At 49.3% G+C, this 19,507-nt stretch overlaps 1 protein-coding gene and 2 long non-coding RNA genes across 3 annotated transcripts; 1 reads left to right on the forward strand and 2 right to left on the reverse strand.

Annotated features, from left to right (window-relative positions):
• Positions 1–516: 516 nt before the first annotated feature.
• Positions 517–4,648, reverse strand: LOC123747638 (uncharacterized). Its single transcript, XR_011229096.1, has 2 exons — positions 625–4,648; positions 517–592 (listed from the first exon to the last, which is right to left on the reverse strand). It is a non-coding gene; the product is annotated as an uncharacterized lncRNA (long non-coding RNA).
• A 4,886-nt stretch (positions 4,649–9,534) lies between these two features.
• On the forward strand, positions 9,535–9,783 carry LOC138366206 (uncharacterized). Its single transcript, XR_011229097.1, has 2 exons — positions 9,535–9,584; positions 9,643–9,783. It is a non-coding gene; the product is annotated as an uncharacterized lncRNA (long non-coding RNA).
• Positions 9,784–11,898: 2,115 nt separating this feature from the next.
• On the reverse strand, positions 11,899–18,337 carry LOC123747639 (neural retina-specific leucine zipper protein-like). The gene has a single exon (XM_045729861.2). The coding sequence runs from the start codon at positions 17,346–17,348 to the stop codon at positions 16,308–16,310; it is 1,041 nt and encodes a 346-aa protein (XP_045585817.1). The 5' UTR covers positions 17,349–18,337; the 3' UTR covers positions 11,899–16,307.
• Between the last annotated feature and the right edge of the window lie 1,170 nt (positions 18,338–19,507).

Genomic DNA, 19,507 nt, shown 5'->3' on the forward strand with positions numbered 1-19,507 from the left:
AATCGGTGTTTATTCTCAATCATTATAAAGTTGGAGTAATTATAACCAATTATTATTATAATTATAACCAATATTATAAATTATAATTATAACCAATATTATAAATTATAATTATAACCAATATTATAAATTATAATTATAACCAATTATAACAAGTTGTGTTTCAGAACAACCTGCGAGTCTTAACAAGCTGGTAACTCTTCAAAATAGATTTTTTGCAATTTTCTCCCAAAGCTTTGTTTACACTTGGAAACACTGAGGCTGTGCTCTGTTCACCAGCTGTAATCCTTGTGTTCAATCAGCTTGTTTTTGCCTGCAAGCTGCAATTCTCTTCAAAGATAACATTTTATTTCCTCGTTTTGTCATTTTTAATGTTTTTGTTCATATGGTTTATTTACATTTGTTCTTTTTCGTAACATTGTTCCCCCGGCCGCGGAGAGAACAAGAACAGTGAGAACAAGAACAGGTAATATAGAGAGGATGGTTAAGTGGAACAGGACAATAAAACTTAATATATTTACCATCTGTATACCTTTATTAACAGTTATGTTGGGAGGTGACTGTCATGACAGTCACAACACCCAGTGAACACCTGTCATGACAGTCACTACACCCAGTGAACACCTGTCATGACAGTCACAACACCCAGTGAACACCTGTCATGACAGTCACTACACCCAGTGAACACCTGTCATGACACACCATTGAACACCTGTCATGACAGTCACTACACCCAGTGAACACCTGTCATGACACACCATTGAACACCTGTCATGACAGTCAATACACCCAGTGAACACCTGCCAACAGGTGTCAGGAGCTCTGAACACACTAACTCATCATCTCAACATCATCACCATCTCTGCCACCATCATCACCACTACCAGACCAGCGCCGCCTCGGGCGGTCAACTTACAAAAGCCTTCTAGAAAGAACAAATTTGTTCTTTCCAGCCTGATAACATTTGTACAAAATACTATTTACATCTCGCCCAATTGTACTGATAGTCATTAGAAACTTATAAGGGGGGGGGGATTCGAACCCTTTATGAAGTCGGAGCTGTAGAACACTTCTCCGTGAGAGACCACAAGCTGATGACTCTACGGAATGTTCAGGAACGTGGAATGTCACAGTCCGTTGTTCAGGAACGTGGAATGTCACATTCCGTTGTTCAGCAACGTGGAATGTCACAGTCCGTTGTTCAGGAACGTGGAATGTCACATTCCGTTGTTCAGGAACGTGGAATGTCACATTCCGTTGTTCAGGAACGTGGAATGTCACAGTCCGTTGTTCAGGAACGTGGAATGTCACATTCCGTTGTTCAGGAACGTGGAATGTCACATTCCGTTGTTCAGGAACATGGAATAATCAGGTAAGGGAGAAAATGCTGTCTAAATATATGACATCTATACGTCTCAGATGTGATAAGTCATGTGTGTGAACGGTCGTCGCTTGTCGGAATGGGAGGGAGGAGTGAGGGAGGAGTGAGGGAGAAGGAGGGGTGGAGGGAGGGAAGGAATGATGGCATGTCACTTCAGACACGCTATGTCACCACATATTCAGAATATCTGCTAGCAAAATAACTTCTCATTTGAGAATAGCTGTACACTTCGTAACCTGTTCTTAGCGAATAAGGATGGAATACTGTCTCAAGGTCTAACCAAGAGTGTCTCAGGTCTAATCAAGAGCAATAGTGTCTCAAGGTCTAACCAGGAGCCATAGTGTCTGGTCAAACCAAGAGCCACTCAAGGTACAACCAGGAGCCATAGTGTCTGGTCTAACCAAGAGCCACTCAAGGTACAACCAGGAGCCATAGTGTCTGGTCTAACCAAGAGCCACTCAAGGTACAACCAGGAGTCATAGTGTCTGGTCAAACCAAGAGCCACTCAAGGTACACCTAAGAGCCACTCAAGGTACAACCAGGAGCCATAGTGTCTGGTCTAAGAGCCATAGAGCATAGTAATAACAGCTATATAAACACAAATCACTAAACCCAGCTGTGGCCAGCCGCAGGATGAGAGTAACGAGCCTCAAGCTGGCCACCTTAACAATACTCAACCACTCAACCACATCTTCCATCGTTCAACCCGCCGTCAACATCACCATTTTATATTTATATTCAAAAACATGATCAAAAAATAGGGGCAGCTATAGCACGCTTGCCCGTGCGGGTACTAGGGGTGATTTTGACTCCTCTAATGTAAACATTGGCGGGCCAGATGTGTAGGTGTGAGGACACCACACCTCCACACCCCCCTGCATTCCCCTCTTGCACCCTACTGCAGGTGTGGCCCGCAGGTGTGGTCCACAGGTGTGGCCCACAGGGAGGAGAGCGGTGGTATCATCATTCCTATACCCAGCTGATTTTAATTTACACATTACATAATACACACAATTAAACATGATATATAAAACAATTCATAACAGTATATTTGCGTGAGTGCATGTATGTGTATATACACCACACAAGAACATGATGGCAAAGTAACAAAGGGGGTGTAAACCTATAGTAGTACAGAGACCACAAGAGCGGCCAACACACACCAGATTGTCTTTTGAGATTGCTGACACAATGATAAGGTTGAGACGAAGGAGGGCTGGGCGCGGGAGTGAACCAGTCACAATAAACGGCTCTGTTACCCTAACGCCGAACTCAAGAGGTCCCATAGGCCTAATGGCCTAAATTCAGCAGCTCATGCACTCCAAAACGATTTTTGGGGACTGACAAAACTTGTGGCTGGAAACACACACACACACACACACACACACACACACACACACACACACACACACACACACACACACACACACACACACACACACACACACACACCACTGTCAGCACATAAGCTCATATTTGTTTTGCAGTGAGAGAAAATGCGCAATACTTATTACAAAAATAATAGCAATTAAAGTATGTATTAATAATACAAGAGCAATAATACATAAACCTGTTACAATTCTCCCAAATAACAAGCAACTAAAGCTAAGATATACATATGTATAGGTATACATATGTGCATGGATATACATATATAGCATTTTGTACCTTTGGGATTCTTTTAAGGATGGAGAATAACAGTATAAAAGTACAATAATTAACTGAGGACCTGTGTAGGCGCCCTTGACAGCTTCTTCACCATAAACTAAAAATAGAATGCATTACTATAATCATACATATGTATATTTATGTATATATATATATATATATATATATATTTAGAAATGATTACTCTGTTTAACTACACCAGAGCACACAGTGGCTGACCACTGTGTGCTCAGAGTAACACTTATTATCTATTTATTGCTTTATATACAACACAGGTGTGGAGGCCTGGTATAGGGCTCACTATACATATGTACAAAGACAGGTGTGTGGCCCCGAGTGTGGCACATATGCGCAGGTGTATTACAAGTCAGTCTCCGTGGTCTCTCCATTCATTCCACTTAACATCTTACAAGAGAGTTGCGTTTTCATATCAATGGCAATATTTACTTTCGGGTACAATAATAAGAGTTATTGGGGTGGAAAATTACGCGTGTCCATTCTGGCATATTTTAACGACACACACGCACGCACACACGCATGCGCACGCACGCACACACACACGCGCACACACACACGCGCATACGCACACGCACGCACGCGCACGCACACACACACACACACACACACACACACACACACACACACACACACACACACACACGCACGCACGCACCTTTCATGGCCTCAGCAAGGCGGCCCAGCATTCAATTGAATTGTAAAAGCCAATTCCAATAAGGTCAAATATTTTTATTAGGAGGATAAGGTTCTGGCCGGGGAGGGGGGAGGGGAGGGGGGGGGGGAGACTTTCAAAAGCCCCATGATGAAAACTTTTTTGGTGTTGTCGAGTATATCCTGGGGGGGGGTATATACGATATATCCTGGGGGGTATATAGGATATATCTTAAGGAGGTACGCAGTTATAGGCTGTATAACACACATCAGATGGGTGGTCCAAACCAGGATTATAGAGAATATCAATTTTGTTGGTCAACTTTTAATGTGTTCTTTTACATAAACAATGGACTGTAATTTGTCTAGGGTGGTGCTGGGCGGTGACCAGTTTCCTAGCATGTTGGAGGGGACATGTCCAGCTTCCTAGGAGCGAGTGAGGGGGTGACCGGTCTCCTAGGAGTGGGTGACGGGTGACCGGCCTCCTAGGAGGGGGTGACCGGCCTCCTAGGAGTGGGTGACGGTTGACCGGCCTCCTAGGAGCGAGTGAGGGGGTGACCGATCTCCTAGGAGTGGGTGACGGGTGACCGGCCTCCTAGGAGGGGGGTGACCGGCCTCCTAGGAGTGGGTGACGGGTGACCGGCCTCCTAGGAGCGAGTGAGGGGGTGACCGGTCTCCTAGGAGCGGCACCCATCCCTGCCAGTGAATGGTCTCGTTTACTTAGGCAAGCGTACAACTCCGCTACAGAATACAGACGAGGTACAGGGTTCGACCCCCAGCCAACCTTTACAAAAAAAAATGTACACGTTCCTGGGCCAAGCGGTAGGCCTACGGTCCACAGCCTCGCGTTACACCATGAGTGACTGTTTGAAGACACAAATTTCCCCAACTGTTAAACTGGACGACGAGGGAATTATGAGGAGAAACTTCTCACACAGTGAAGCTTATGTGGCACATTGATGGGGTATGAGGGCAAGGGGCTCGGCCGTGTGGTCAAGGCTCGGCCGTGTGGTCAAGGCTCGGCCGTGTGGTCAAGGCTCGGCCGTGTGGTCAAGGCTCGGCCGTGTGGTCAAGGCTCGGCCAGAAACATTAGTTTAACCATCACGTCTCCTTGAAATTTTGACCAATTTTGTTTTCATTGTTGTGCCTTGAGTGAGGGTCGGTGGTGGTCTGTGGGGGTCTGTGGGGGTCTGTGAGGGTCTGTGGTGGGTCTGTGGGGGGTCTGTGGGGGGTCTGTGGGGGGTCTGTGGGGGTCTGTGGTGGTCTGTGGGGGTCTGTGGTGGTCTGTGGTGGTCTGTGGGGGTCTGTGGTGGTCTGTGGGGGTCTGCGGGGGTCTGTGGTGGTCTGTAGGGGGTCTGTGGGGGTCTGTAAGGGTCTGTGAGGGTCTGTGAGAGTCCCTGGGGCGTGGACTCCACCGGACGCCCCAGGGTCCCCGTGGACTCCACCGGACGCCCCAGGGTCCCCGTGGACCCCACCGGACGCCCCAGGGTCCCCGTGGACTCCACCGGACGCCCCAGGGTCCCCGTGGACCCCACCGGACGCCCCAGGGGGTCCCGGCCGGCGCGACAGGCAAATGCTGGCGTGGTTGAGGACAAGTTTGGTGATGGGTGTTGGGCGGAGGGCTCCCTGAGGGCTCCCTGAGGGCTCCCTGGGGGCCCTCTCCGCCCTCACAAGAACTCAAACTTTACCGTATTGCTTGTGACCCCGGGGGGGGGGGTACAGGCACCACCCTGCCTGTGTATATTTATTTGTGCCTGCAGGAACGAGCTTTAGCTCTTGGGACCCGTTTATCTTTCCGGCTGTGCGTGTGTGCGCGCGTGCCGGGCACAGAATCCGTCTTCACTAATGCCATGCTGGGACACGAGGACAAGGTGAAAGAACAGTACCCAGCCACTTGAACTATCGGGGATCGAACCCGGACCTTGTAAGAAGCAAAGATGCTGCTCGACCCAAATATTAAGACTTTTCAGGATGACAGAGTTGTAAACAATTCCACTGGGAAATTACATAATTACTCGACTTATAACGAAGACCTTGAGTGTTATGGTGACCCCAGGGTGGTGATCCCAGGGTAGTGACCCCAGGGTGGTGACCCCAGGGTGGTGACCCCAGGGTGGTGACCCCAGGGTAGTGACCCCAGGGTAGTGACCCCAGGATGGTGACCCCAGGGTGGTGATCCCAGGGTAGTGACCCCCGGGTAGTGACCCCAGGGTGGTGACCCCAGGGTGGTGACCCTAGGGTGGTGACCCCAGGGTAGTGACCCCAGGATGGTGACCCCAGGGTGGCGGGGGTGGGGGGGGGGGCAGGGAGGGGCGGCCACCACACAATGGGTGTGCTTGTCTTATCTGACCCCGGGAGCGGGGGAGGGGGGGGCGCCAGGGGAGCGGGGGAGGGGGGGGACCGCCCCGGGCTCGTTCCTGTATCGATTTTGCCGTTCTGATTTTCGTGATTTTGGCGGGTGTTGAGGCGCAGGGGGTAGCGTTTGTGGGTGCGCGCGCGTGTCTGAGTGAGTTGAGTGAGTTGAGTGAGTTGAGTGAGTTGAGTGAGTTGAGTGAGTGAGTTGAGTGAGTTGAGTGAGTGAGTTGAGTGAGTTGAGTGAGTTAGTTGAGTGAGTTGAGTGAGTGAGTTGAGTGAGTTAGTTGAGTGAGTTGAGTGAGTTGAGTGAGTGAGTTGAGTGAGTGAGTTGAGTGAGTGAGTTGAGTGAGTGAGTTGAGTGAGTGAGTGTGTGTGTGTACTCACCTAGTTGTGTTTACGGGGGTTGAGCTCTGGCTCTTTGGTCCCGCCTCTCAACCGTCAATCAACTGATGTACAGATTCCTGAGCCTACTGGGCTCTGTCATATCTACATTTGAAACTGTGTATGGAGTCAGCCTCCACCACATCACTTCCTAGTGTATTCCATTTACTAACTACTCTGACACTGAAAAAGTTCTTTCTAACGTCTCTGTGGCTCATTTGGGTACTCAGCTTCCACCTGTGTCCCCTTGTTCGCGTCCCTCTAGTGTTGAATAGTTCATCCTTGTTTACCCGGTCGATTCCCCTAAGGATTTTGTAGGTTGTGATCATGTCTCCCCTTACTCCCCCAAGGTCCGGTGTGTGTGTGCCTGCAGGATAGAGCTCTTAGCTCTATCCTGCTTTCTCACATTCGGTTGCCTAATGTACTGACTCCCGGCCTATTTTCTCGATCACATCTACTACATAGATTGTTCCTCTAACACACACACTCACACACTTTTCCCCAGTTGATTGACAGTTGAGAGGCGGGACCAAAGAGCCAAAACTCAACCCCCGCAAGGACAACTGGGTGTGTACACACACACTCACACTTGAACACGAAGGCGTGGAGTAAGTACAGAAACAACAGAACACCAGAGAGCCAGGACTGAGTACCTCAGTGTGAGAAGAGAAGCAGAAAGACATTATGAAAATGACAGCAAATAAACTAAGAAACTAAGAGAGGTAGAATTAAACCAGGCAGCCTTGGAAGAGTTTTCAATTAACAAGATATGAGGTTAGGAGGCATCTGCCAGATCTGGATGCGAGAAAGGCTGTTGAGCTGACGGAATATCACAATGATTACTAAAATAGGCTGCAGAAGCACCTTGCATCTATATATGGTGAATAATAAGTCACTGGAGAGAGGAGACCTGCCAGAAACATGGAAGACAGCTCGTGTGGTCCCAATATACGAAAAGAGTGACAGACAAGAGGCACTGAACTACAGGCCAGTGTCCTTAACTTGTATACCATGCAAGGTGACGGAGAAGATTGTGAGAAAGAACCTAGTAACACATCTGGAGAGAAGGAACTTGGTGACACACCACCAACATGGGTTCAGGGAGGGTAAATCTTGCCTTACAGGTGCCAGGCGAGAAAAGAATAGGCAAGAGAGAAGAAAGAGAAGGGTGAGCAGACTGCATTCTCTTGGTCTGTCAGAAAGTATTTGACACAGTACCTCATAAAAGGCTGGTATGCAAGTTGGAGCAACAGGCAGGAGTAGCTGGTAAGGTGCTCCAGTGGATAAGGGAGTATCTAAGCAATAGGAAACAGAGACTTACTGTGAGGGGTGAGACCTCAGATTGGCGTGAAGTCCAGGAGATTGGCGTTCACTGGATGCTATAACTACAGCACCCAGTGAATAAGAGTGTATCTAACCAATGGAAAATTCTCACTGAGGGTGAGACCTCAGAATGGGGAGATGTCACCAGCGGAGTCCCACAGGAACTCCGCTGGTGTCCTCAATGCAGAGGAATTGATAGAGTAGATAAAGGTAGTTTATTTAACACAAGGGGCACACGCACTAAGGAACATAGGTGGAAACTGATTACCGAAATCAGCCACAGAGACACCCAAAAAAAAAAATTCAGTGTCAGAGTAGTTAACAGGTGGAATGCATTAGGCAGTAATGTGGTGGAGGCTGACTCCATACACAGTTTCAAATGTACATATGATAAGAGCCCATTAGGCTCAGGAATCTGTACACCAGTTGACTGATAGTTGAGAGGCGATGTGTATCAGTGCTATACAGAAGAAGCACTGTAGAAGCTCTGTTCTGTAGAAGAAGGTGGAAGATGTACTGGCTGTGCATGTAATATATTTAAAAAATTTTATCGCGTACACACAAGACTGAAGCATGTCAGTGACTGGGATAGTAGGACACTAACCCAACTTGTGTAAGCATATACCTCGTCTATGGTTACAAGTTATACTATGACTCGCAGAGTGCACTCCTGGCAGTGAACGCACATAGTAGTAACACCCAGGAAATAATAAGTGATATTCGAATTAATATTTTTAGCGACTAAAGAAAATGTTGAGATTAAATTCCTTCGGATAACATCACATGTTGGCATCTCGAAGCATGATACTGTTGACATGCTTGCAAAGACCAGAGGTAGATATTAACATAGGTGTTCATTGACAATGTCAAATACTTAAATGAATATCTGATAAAAACCTTTCTGACCTAACAGACTCAAAAAGACCTGAAAGCTACAGTATTAAACATTATAATAAATACGATTAGAAGATATTCATATATGGGACTACTAGAGCAAGAAAGACCTGGGGCCAGATTCACGAAAGAACTTACGCAAACACTTACGAACGTGTACATCTTTCCTCAATCTTTGACGGCTTTGGTTACATTTATTAAACAGTTTACAAGCACGAAAACTTGCCAATCAACTGTTGTTATTGTTATAAACAGCCTCCTGGTGCTTCGGATCTCATTAACTCTTTAATAATTGTAAACAAACCGCCAAAGATTGAGAAAAGATGTAAAGGTTTGTAAGTGCTTGCGTAAGTGCTTTCGTGAATCTGACCCCTGGTCCTTGTGAGGGTTATAGTGGACACAACACACCTGGCATATATTAACACTTTTGTGTTAATATAATACATCATTTTGTATTACTGTATATTAACACACATCATTTTGAATACATCCTTTTGCACAAGAGGTGTAATGCAAGTAGGTGTTATTAGAGTGAGGCGCTGCCCGTGTCACAGCCCGGGTAGAGGGTAGAGGGGTAGAGGGTAGAGGATCACACACAAGACAATAGGTCTAAATTGTAGATTGAATCACATTAAAATTCCATGAAGGTATAATTTCCTACATCAGACATTATACATGTTTCAAATTACGAATTTGTGAGTAACTATTTTTCAGTGCCACACAAGGCAGGATCCACGAGAGATGCAGCTAACAAAAATTCTTCATTCTTTAATATGGCCACGTGAGGCCATGAGGGGCCATGTGGGGCCATGAGGGGCCATGTGGGCCCATAAGGGCCACGTGGGTCCATGAGGGGCCATGAGGGGCCATGTGGGCCCATGAGGGGCCATGTGGGCCCATGAGGGCCACGTGGGCCCATGAGGGGCCATGTGGGGCCACGTGGGGCCATGTGGGGCCATGTGAGCCATGAGGGCCATGACCAGCACTGTTTTCGGCGCTCTACTCGCCCAAGCACTTGGGCTGGACGGTAGAGCGACGGTCTCGCTTCATGCAGGTCGGCGTTCAATCCCCGACCGTCCAAGTGGTTGGGGCACCATCCCCCCCCCCCCCCCCCGTCCCATCCCAAATCATAATCCTGATCCCTTCCAAGTGCTATATAGTCGTAATGGCTTGGCGTTTTCCCTGATAGTTCCCTCCCTCCCTGTTCATTCCTTAAGTTCTTCTAAATTTGAAGTAATCTTTAATGTCTACGTGGGTACCCGAGAGTCAGACGTGTCCGCCAGTTTTCTCTTGTTTTGATCAGTAAACTGGACCAAACAAGGTGATGTAGTCATTATCTTAATTGGCCTTGGCTATAGGCACATCTGACAGGACTGTCAACCACTACCACAATATTCTGCTTGTAAACTGCTTGTCACAAACTATTACATTATTCACTTGAACACTACACTATTGAATTTGAAACTGTGAAATATTTTAGGCCTGCTTGTTGTACAACCATATAACTATTTCACTGACTCTGGAACTGTATATTGGGAGACGACTTAACTATTTAACCTAAATTTGATTATCCAAAATTATCAAACAAAAATTTGGCTGCATCTCTCATGAATCCCTGCCTTGTGTGGCAGTGAAAAATAGGAAGTTACGTACAAATTCGTAACTTGAAACATGTATAATGTCTGATGTAGGTAATTATACCTTCATGAAATGTTGATGTGATTCAATGTACAATTTAGACCTATTGTCTTGTGTGTGATCCTCTACTGTGTGTGGGGCTGTGACACGAGCAGCACCTCACTCTAATAACACCTAATGGAATTACTCCTCTTTGGCAAATTTATATATTAAATATTGCCAATAAAGGTGTTAATATATACCAGGCGAATTGTGGCCACCACCGTATAACAGTGACCAATTCTTGCTCTATTAGTTCCATATATAAGTGTCTCCTCACCGTGTATTAATCCTCAATGATTACATCATAATGTAATCATTAATAATCATTATTATAATCATTATTTCATCATAATCATTAAAACTGTATATTAATGCTACAGTTTTACGTCTTTGAACATCCCACCTGCGTCTGGGTACAAGTGACAGGATGAACAACCCACCTGCGTCTGGGTACAAGTGACAGGATGAACAACCCACCTGCGTCTGGGTACAAGTGACAGGATGAACATCCAACCTGCGTCTGGGTACAAGTGACAGGATGAACAACCCACCTGCGTCAGGGTACAAGTGACAGGATGAACAACCCACCTGCGTCAGGGTACAAGTGACAGGATGAACAACCCACCTGCGTCAGGGTACAAGTGACAGGATGAACATCCCACCTGCGTCTGGGTACAAGTGACAGGATGAACATCCCACCTGCGTCAGGGTACAAGTGACAGGATGAACATCCCACCTGCGTCAGGGTACAAGTGACAGGATGAACATCCCACCTGCGTCTGGGTACAAGTGACAGGATGAACAACCCACCTGCGTCAGGGTACAAGTGACAGGATGAACAACCCACCTGCGTCTGGGTACAAGTGACAGGATGAACATGCCACCTGCGTCAGGGTACAAGTGACAGGATGAACAAGCCACCTGCGTCTGGGTACAAGTGACAGGATGAACAAGCCACCTGCGTGTGGGTACAAGTGACAGGATGAACAAATGAACAAGCCAGGCTATGGGCGGTTGTCAGCGACTTAAGGTCTTGTAGCTTGTGTGGCTTCCACCCAGGTGAGCTGCCACCCCCCCCCCCCCCTCCCCACACAACTGAGAGGTATGAGCTACGAGGAAAGGTTACGGGCTATATTATATATACATGTATTTCTATATATTATATATTTATATAATATATATAAATATATTATATATATATATATATAATATATATATATAATATATATATATAATATATATATATAAGATATATATATATATCTTCTCTGAATGCTCTTTGTTTTCCTCTTCGAGGATGTGGGTCCCTGCAATTGCACCTGATGGTGGTACCCCCAATATATATATTATATATATTATATATATATATATATTATATAATATATATATATATATTATATATATATATATATTATATGTATATTATATATATATATATATTATATGTATATTATATATATATTATATATTATATGTATATATATATTATATGTATATTATATATATATATTATATATATATATTATATATATATGATATTATATATAATTTTATATATATATATATGTTGTTGAATATGACCGAAAGGGTAAGATTAATGATTCTAACACGAATCTTCTCAATATTTCTAATGTTTTCTTCACTGTCGAGGGTAGTTGAAAAATTAACTCTCCAAAGTTCATTTTCACACTTTATGGTCTGACGCCTAGAAACGTTTCACAAGACACTTCTTACATTTTCAAAAACAATTTTACATACTTTGTTTCATGTTTATATTCGTTTTTGGGTGAGGTGATAGGACACAAATGTTTATGGGGTGAGGTGACCAAACACGAATCAATGGGTACATTGCGTGTTTTCTCTTCTGATAGAAACAGGAAGAGAAAACATGCAATGTACCCATTGATTCGTGTTTTGTCATCTCACCCGAAAAAATTAACAGAGTATGTAAAATTATCTTTACCCATTGACTTGTGTCCTCTCACCAAAAACGAATATAAGCATGAAACAAAGTATGTAAAATTGTCTTTGAAAATGTAAGAAGTGTATAGGTTAGGTTAGCGAGCATAACCAAGCAAATATTGGGTCAGCCAGAAAAATGATAGGATGGATTACGAGAACTTTCACATCCAGGGATCCCATCACAATGGTCGTACTCTTCAAGTCACTTGTGTTGTCCCGTCTTGAGTACTGCTCAGTTCTCACTTCTCCCCTTCAGAGCAGGAGAGATTGCTCAAATAGAGGGAATACAGAGAACATATACGGCACGCATAGACGCGATAAAGTACCTAAATTATTGGGATCGTCTCAAAGCTCTCCAAATGTACTCACTAGAAAGAAGATGAGAGAGATATCAAATAATATACACTTGGAAGATACTGGAGGGCCAAGTCCCAAATCTACACAGTAAAATAACAACATACTGGAGTGAACAATATGGAAGAAAATGCAGAATAGAACCAATGAAGAGCAGAGGTGCCATAGGCACAATCAGAGAACACTGTATAAACATCAGAGGTCCGCGGTTGTTCAACACCCTCCCAGCGAGCATCAGAAATATTGCCGGAACAAACGTGGACATCAAGATAAAACTAGATTGTTTAAAAAAAAAAAAAAAAGTGCCGGACCAACCGGGCTGTGATGGGTATGTGGGCCTGCGGGCCGCTCCAAGCAACAGCCTGGTGGACCAAACTCTCAAGCCTGGCCTCGGGCCGGGCTTGGGGAGTAGAAGAACTCCCAGAACCCCATCAACCAGGTGTCAGTCAAATTTAGGAATACAAGCCAGTCAAATTTAAGCATTTGCTATGACGGTTAAATATTGATACAGATCCTATACATTTAGCCTCAATTCTGTTTAATTACTGAAAGCAAAAAGTAGACAATGTGAAAATTGTGATGATCGGGCAGACTACTCTCGACCTCTCTGCCACATGAGGTAGGTCAGTGTATAGATTACTGATGTTCTAATGATAAGAATTCACCAGACCTCTTAAAGTCTAATTCTAGCCTAAGGATCACAGGGAACAATGTATGGTGTATTTTACATGCATTAATGGCCACTGGTTCACGAAGACATAATACTTTGTTACACAGTTTAGTTCCTGAGGAAGCCTATGGTATTTTCTGAGTGCTTAGACCTCCAAAGTGTAGAAAATGGTTACAATTCCCCTCAAACATTGCTTGGACTTTTTCGTCAGACAAATTAATGACGTCTTGAAGATACCTGAAGGCTGGCGACTCCTTACCTGGCGCTCTGCCCCGAGCACAACGTGTTCCGTACTGGTGACATTATTAACAGGCAGTTTATGTAACAAGCACTCAACCACTGTACCGTGTTTTTATGTACACTTTTAAATTGAAAATTTAGCTGTCTTTGGGGCCAGATTCACGAAGCAGTTACGCAAGCACTTACGAACCTGTACATCTTTTCCCAATATTGGGTGGCTGTGTTTACAATTATGAAAGTTAATGAGCTCCGAAGCACCAGGAGGCTGTTTATAACAACAGTTGATTGGCAAGTTTTCATGTTTTTAAACTGTTTAATAAATGTAACCAAAACCGTCAAAGATTGAGGAAAGATGTACACGTTCGTGAGTACTTGCGTAGCTGCTTCGTGAATCTGGCGCCTGAGCAGGAAAAGGTTTAAGTAATTATGTGGGGAGAAGTAGCCATTTTGTGCAGCTTGGAGCCCTCAGGTGAAGGAGGGTAGCCCACTGCCCCAGGGAGGTGGTGGGCGACTGGACACTTTAGTCTATCACATCTGTTAGTCAGAAATGTTGAGAACTATGGAATGAGTTCCATAGTTCCCTCGGGGTCACCCCCCCCCCTCCCTCGGGGTCACCGACCCCCCCCCCTCTCCCTCGGGGGTCACAGCTCCTCTTACAAAGCTTCGTCGCGAGTCTCTCAGATGAACAGCCAATAGTAGGTCACGCCCATCAGGGCGGCACAACAGGAGCCACGCCCATCAGGGCGCCACAACAGGAGCCACGCCCATCAAGTTGCCACAACAGGAGCCACGCCCATCAGGGCGCCACAACAGGAGCCACGCCCATCAGGGCTACACAACAGGAGCCACGCCCATCAGGACGGCACAACAGGAGCCACGCCCATCAGGGCGCCACAACAGGAGCCACGCTCATCAGGGCTACACAACAGGAGCCACGCCCATCAGGGCTACACAACAGGAGCCACGCCCATCAGAACGGCACAACAGGAGCCACGCCCATCAGGACGGCACAACAGGAGCCACGCCCATTCAGTGAAAGAAACGTGCCCAACCATTTCTGGCCCACCTGAGACTCAAACCTGGGTTCCGCGATTATGAGTAGAGAACGAAGCCACTGTGCAACAGGATCCTTACATACCTAAGTGTATTTACTGGCGATCACGACCCTCTGATGATCTTCCCTTAGGGTAAGGTAAGGGGGGTTGTCCTTCCTTCAGGGTAAGGTAAGGGGGGGTTGTCCTGCCCTCAGGGTAAGGTAAGGGGGGGTTGTCCTGCCCTCAGGGTAAGGTAAGGGGGTTGTCCTTCCCTCAGGGTAAGGTAAGGGGGCAGTACCTCCCTCAGGGTAAGGTAAGGGGGCAGTACCCCCCGCCAGTACACAGGGGTGTACACAATATGACTGGGGGGACAGTGGACGCCTGAACCTTTCCTCACTAGAGTTTAAAACTATTTTGAAGTCATTGGCGGCAGCCTCAAAAGTCCTGTGCCTCCGTGACATTACAGTAGGCCTATAACTGTGACTTGGAGGCCTGAAGCCTAAGTTGGAAGAGGCGTGAGGTTGACTACTGACAAGTGTAAGTTGTGAGATAACTTAAGTGAACACTGGCTGCCAAAGTTGGCCAAACAACTTTCTCTTTCACACAAGTTCGAACACTTATTATTTTAAGCGCCAGACACTAGCGATGTTAAATGGAATGAACGGTGCATTATGCTACACCTGGCTTATGTTCACGCAACGCTTCCACACTCAGCCGCGCTCCTCCATATTGTTTGTTTATACCTTTTGTGCTCGCTCCCTGCCTGTGATTATCTATGATAACAGTGCCACCATGAACTGTGCTTTGTTGACATGTTGGGCCCCTGTGCTTGCCAGACCATTGGGCCGCCAGGGACACCACAGGGGACTGTGATTGGCAGACTAATGGGCCGCCAGGGACACCACAGGGACCACACACTGTCAGCAACAGTCTGGTGCGTCCCAGCAGAAGGTCTCTGACTCAACAAAGACAACCAAAACAAGCTACAAACACAGCACATGGACAGCCTTAGTCTCTCTTGGAGACCTTGGTCTTCTTCAGTGTGGGCGGCTAGTTTGTGGGCGTAGTTCCCGCCAGCGGTGTGGGCGGCTACCTCGTGAGCGTTGTTCCCGCCAGCGGTGTGGGCGGCTACCTGGTGGGCGTAGTTCCCGCCAGCGGTGTGGGCGGCTACCTGGTGGGCGCTGTTGCCGCCAGCAGTGTGGGCGGCTACCTGGTGGGCGCTCTTGCCGCCAGCGGGAGGGGGGCGAGGGGGGGCGTGCCCTGCCGTCCGCACCGCAGACCTCCCGATGATTGTCGCCAGGGTATGGGTGGGGGCGGGGGCGGGCGGGGGCACAGCGCCCTCGCCTGAAGGACCTCCACGCCCCAGGCTCAGCGCTCACCTCTCTCCATCACAGCCCGAGGAGCGAGAAGAGTAACAGTGCGGCCCGCCGCTGGGCCACCTGGCGGTTTCCTGCTGAGAGCGGTCCATAGGGGAGGGCAATTGTGCGTTTTCCTGCTGGTAGAGCGATCCAAGGAGGGACAAGAAGGCTGTTGCCTGCTGGTCTAAGAGCGGGCAGCGGGGGCCCCTCGGTGGTTGCCTGCTGGTCTAGGGGAGCGGGCCGCGGGGGCCACCGGGCCACGCCACCTGGGTTCTCTTAGTCCTGATGTAGGGAGAGGCCGCCTGTGATGGCTGGCGTTGTTCCTGCGGCCCACATGGTCACATGGAGTACATATCCTGTCCTCCAGAACCTTCCTGCGACTGTTGTGGAGCTTGCTGCTGTTGTTGCTGCTGCTGCTGCTGCAGCTGCCGCCGTAAGGAGTCAATCTCACTCTCAGACTTCTCCAGCTGCTTCTTCATGTTGTCCATGGCGTGCCTCATGGAGACGTTCTCAGACTTGTACATGCTGTTCTGCTGACTGAGGCGGCTGGCCTCTGCTTGGATCCTCTGGTTCTCGCTCTGCATGTTTCTGTTGATCTGCTCCAGCTCCGTCTTGTAGTTCTGCCGCTTGGTCCGGCAGCTCTGGGCGTAGCCGCGGTTCTTCAGCGTCCGCCGCTTCTGTTTGAACTTTGTCTGGAGGTCCTTGGGCATGTTGTGGAGGCGGCGGTTGAGCTCCCTGACGGAGAGCGTCACCAGCTCGTCGTCAGAGATGTAGACGGAGCCGGCGTGGTGCGGCATAGTCTGCAGGCCCATCTGGCACGCTGCCTGCTGCTCCATGCTGCTCTTGGGGGTCGGTCCCAGACCGTTCAGGGCGTGCCGCTGCTGGGTCATGCTGCCGTCCCACTTGCGGTCCAGCATCCACGACTGCGGCTCCAGTTGCTCCCCGCCGCACTGCGGCCCGGGCCGCAGGTCCAGAGGCTCGTGCATGTAGCGGTTGTAGGACCACATCTCCTCCATGAGGGTATGTTGGGGGACGCCCTGGAAGTGTGGGGAGGGGGGGAGGGAGCCGTTAGTGGGGGAGGAGCCAGGGGGGGTGTCAGGAGGGGTGCCAGGCACCTGCGACTGTTGCTTGCCCTGCGGCGTGGGCACCCCGGTGATGCCTGCGGCGGGGTGGTGGTGGTGGTGGTGGTGATGGTGGTTCATCCAGGCGTTGCTCACCGCCTGCATGTTGGGTATGTGGGGAGTCATCATGTGGGTGTGGACGCGCCCCATGCCCCCCATGGCATGCAGGTCCTTGTGCTCCTTGACCCCCATGACCTCGTCCAGGGGCTCCAACATGAAGTCCGCCACATACTCGCTGGCCAGAGACTCGTCCGTCATGTTGAGTGATGGGGCATCACCAGGCAGTGCCACCAGGAGGCTCTTGTCTTGTGGCACCCCGCTCTGGTGCCGCCACCCGGACCCTCCCCCGGACACCACCGGTGCCACTCCTCCAGGCAACGCTCCTACAACCTCCGTTGTTGCCAACGTTTTGGCCAACTCCGTTATCGGCACCGTTTTCGCGAGCTCTGTTATCGGCACTGTTTTAGCGAACTCTGTTATCGGCACTGTTTTCGCGAACTCTGTTATCGGCACTGTTTTCGCGAACTCTGTTATCGGCACCGTTTTCGCGAACTCTGTTATCGGCACCGTTTTCGCGAACTCTGTTATCGGCACTGTCTTCGCGAACTCTGTTATCGGCACTGTTTTTGCGAACTGTTATCGGCACTGTTTTCGCGAACTCTGTTATCGGCACTGTTTTCGCGAACTCTGTTATCGGCACCGTTTTTGCGAACTCTGTTATCGGCACTGTTTTCGCGAACTCTGTTATCGGCACTGTTTTTGCGAACTCTGTTATCGGCACCGTTGAAGTGCCACAGTTCTCACCGTCAGTGTTTTGCTTTCACTGCCTTCGGCACTGTCACTGGCGCGGCCTCTGTGCCAGGCACTGTCATTGGCACTCGTCCCTGGACAGACGGCACTATGAATCACCTGTCAACACACAAACAGTAACTGTCCTCACTAGAGCACTCATGCCACCGGGAATCGAACTGGCGACCTCCGGGTAAGTCGTTGAGGTCAAGCCAGTGAGGGGGGGGGGGCGGAGAGGGCGCGACACTGGCACGCACGTGGCGGCTGCTGCAGCTAGCTGGCGGGGCGTGCACGGTAAGGGGGGCGTGCACGGTAAGGAGGGCGTGCACGGTAGGGCACCGTGGCGTGCGGCTCCTCTCTTCGTTCGTGGGGGGCTGTAGGCGCGGGTGTGTCGAGGTGACACTATGGTCAGCGTCGGTCGAGTAGTGGTGGTGACACTGGTGCCAGGCCGACCGCGCCCCGCCCTGCGCACCACCCCGCCTGGCCCCGCCCCATGACGTCACCACGTGACCTTCAATCACCCCGGGGGTTGTACTTCCTCCCACCAATCACAGCCACGCGCACCGGCGCCATGTTCCGCCCATCACTGACCGGTTCACCGCCGCTTAATTAAACGGAAAACACAAGAACGAACAATGTACACAAAGCAAGAAGGATAATAAAAATAGGACACAGGGTGAGTGTAGGAAGCGTGGTGGGGGGGCGGGGCTAGAGGCGCGGGAACCCCAGGATTGGTCGGGAGGCGTGGCGTGGGCGGGGCCAGGCGCGGGTCGAGGACGCAGCTCTAACCCTTGCTGGCCGGGGCGCGTCTGCCCCCGCCCACGCCCACCGCGCCCCGGCCAATCATCCCGAGTGCGCGCCCTCCAGCAATGGGGGACGCCGCCCCCTCCCCGCCACGGACCCGCCTTTACACTCTATAATGTATTGATAACCTTATATATATATATATATATAATGTACACTGCAACCCCTAAATCCTGCCAGAGTCATTAGCTGAGTTTAATACAGCAGAGTAACCGCAGCCCCCCCCCCCACTGCCTGCCTACACCCCCCTTTCAGGCAGTGAATGGGGGGGGGGGTATGCTGTGTGGGGTGCAGGTAGGCTGTGTGGGGTGCAGGTAGGCTGTGTGGGGTGCAGGTAGGCTGTGTGGGGTGCAGGTAGGTTGTGTGGGGTGCAGGTAGGCTGTGTGGGGTGCAGGTAGGCTGTGAGGGGTGCAGGTAGGCTGTGAGGGGTGCAGATAGGCTGTGAGGGGTGCAGGTAGGCTGTGAGGGGTGCAGGTAGGCTGTGTGGGGTGCATGCAGGCTGTGTGGGGTGCAGGCAGGCTGTGTGGGGTGCAGGTAGGCTGTGTGGGGTGCATGCAGGCTGTGTGGGGTGCAGGCAGGCTGTGTGGGGTGCAGGTAGGCTGTGTGGGGTGCAGGCAGACTGTGTGGGGTGCAGGTAGGCTGTGTGGGGTGCAGGTAGGCTGTGTGGGGTGCAGGCAGGCTGTGTGGGGTGCAGGCAGGCTGTGTGGGGTGCAGGTAGGCTGTGAGGGGTGCAGGTAGGCTGTGTGGGGTGCAGGTAGGCTGTGTGGGGTGCAGGTAGGCTGCGAGGGGTGCAGGTAGGCTGTGTGGGGTGCAGGTAGGCTGTG

The sequence above is a fragment of the Procambarus clarkii genome, chromosome 19 (assembly GCF_040958095.1).
Source record: "Procambarus clarkii isolate CNS0578487 chromosome 19, FALCON_Pclarkii_2.0, whole genome shotgun sequence".
NCBI lineage: Eukaryota > Metazoa > Arthropoda > Malacostraca > Decapoda > Cambaridae > Procambarus > Procambarus clarkii.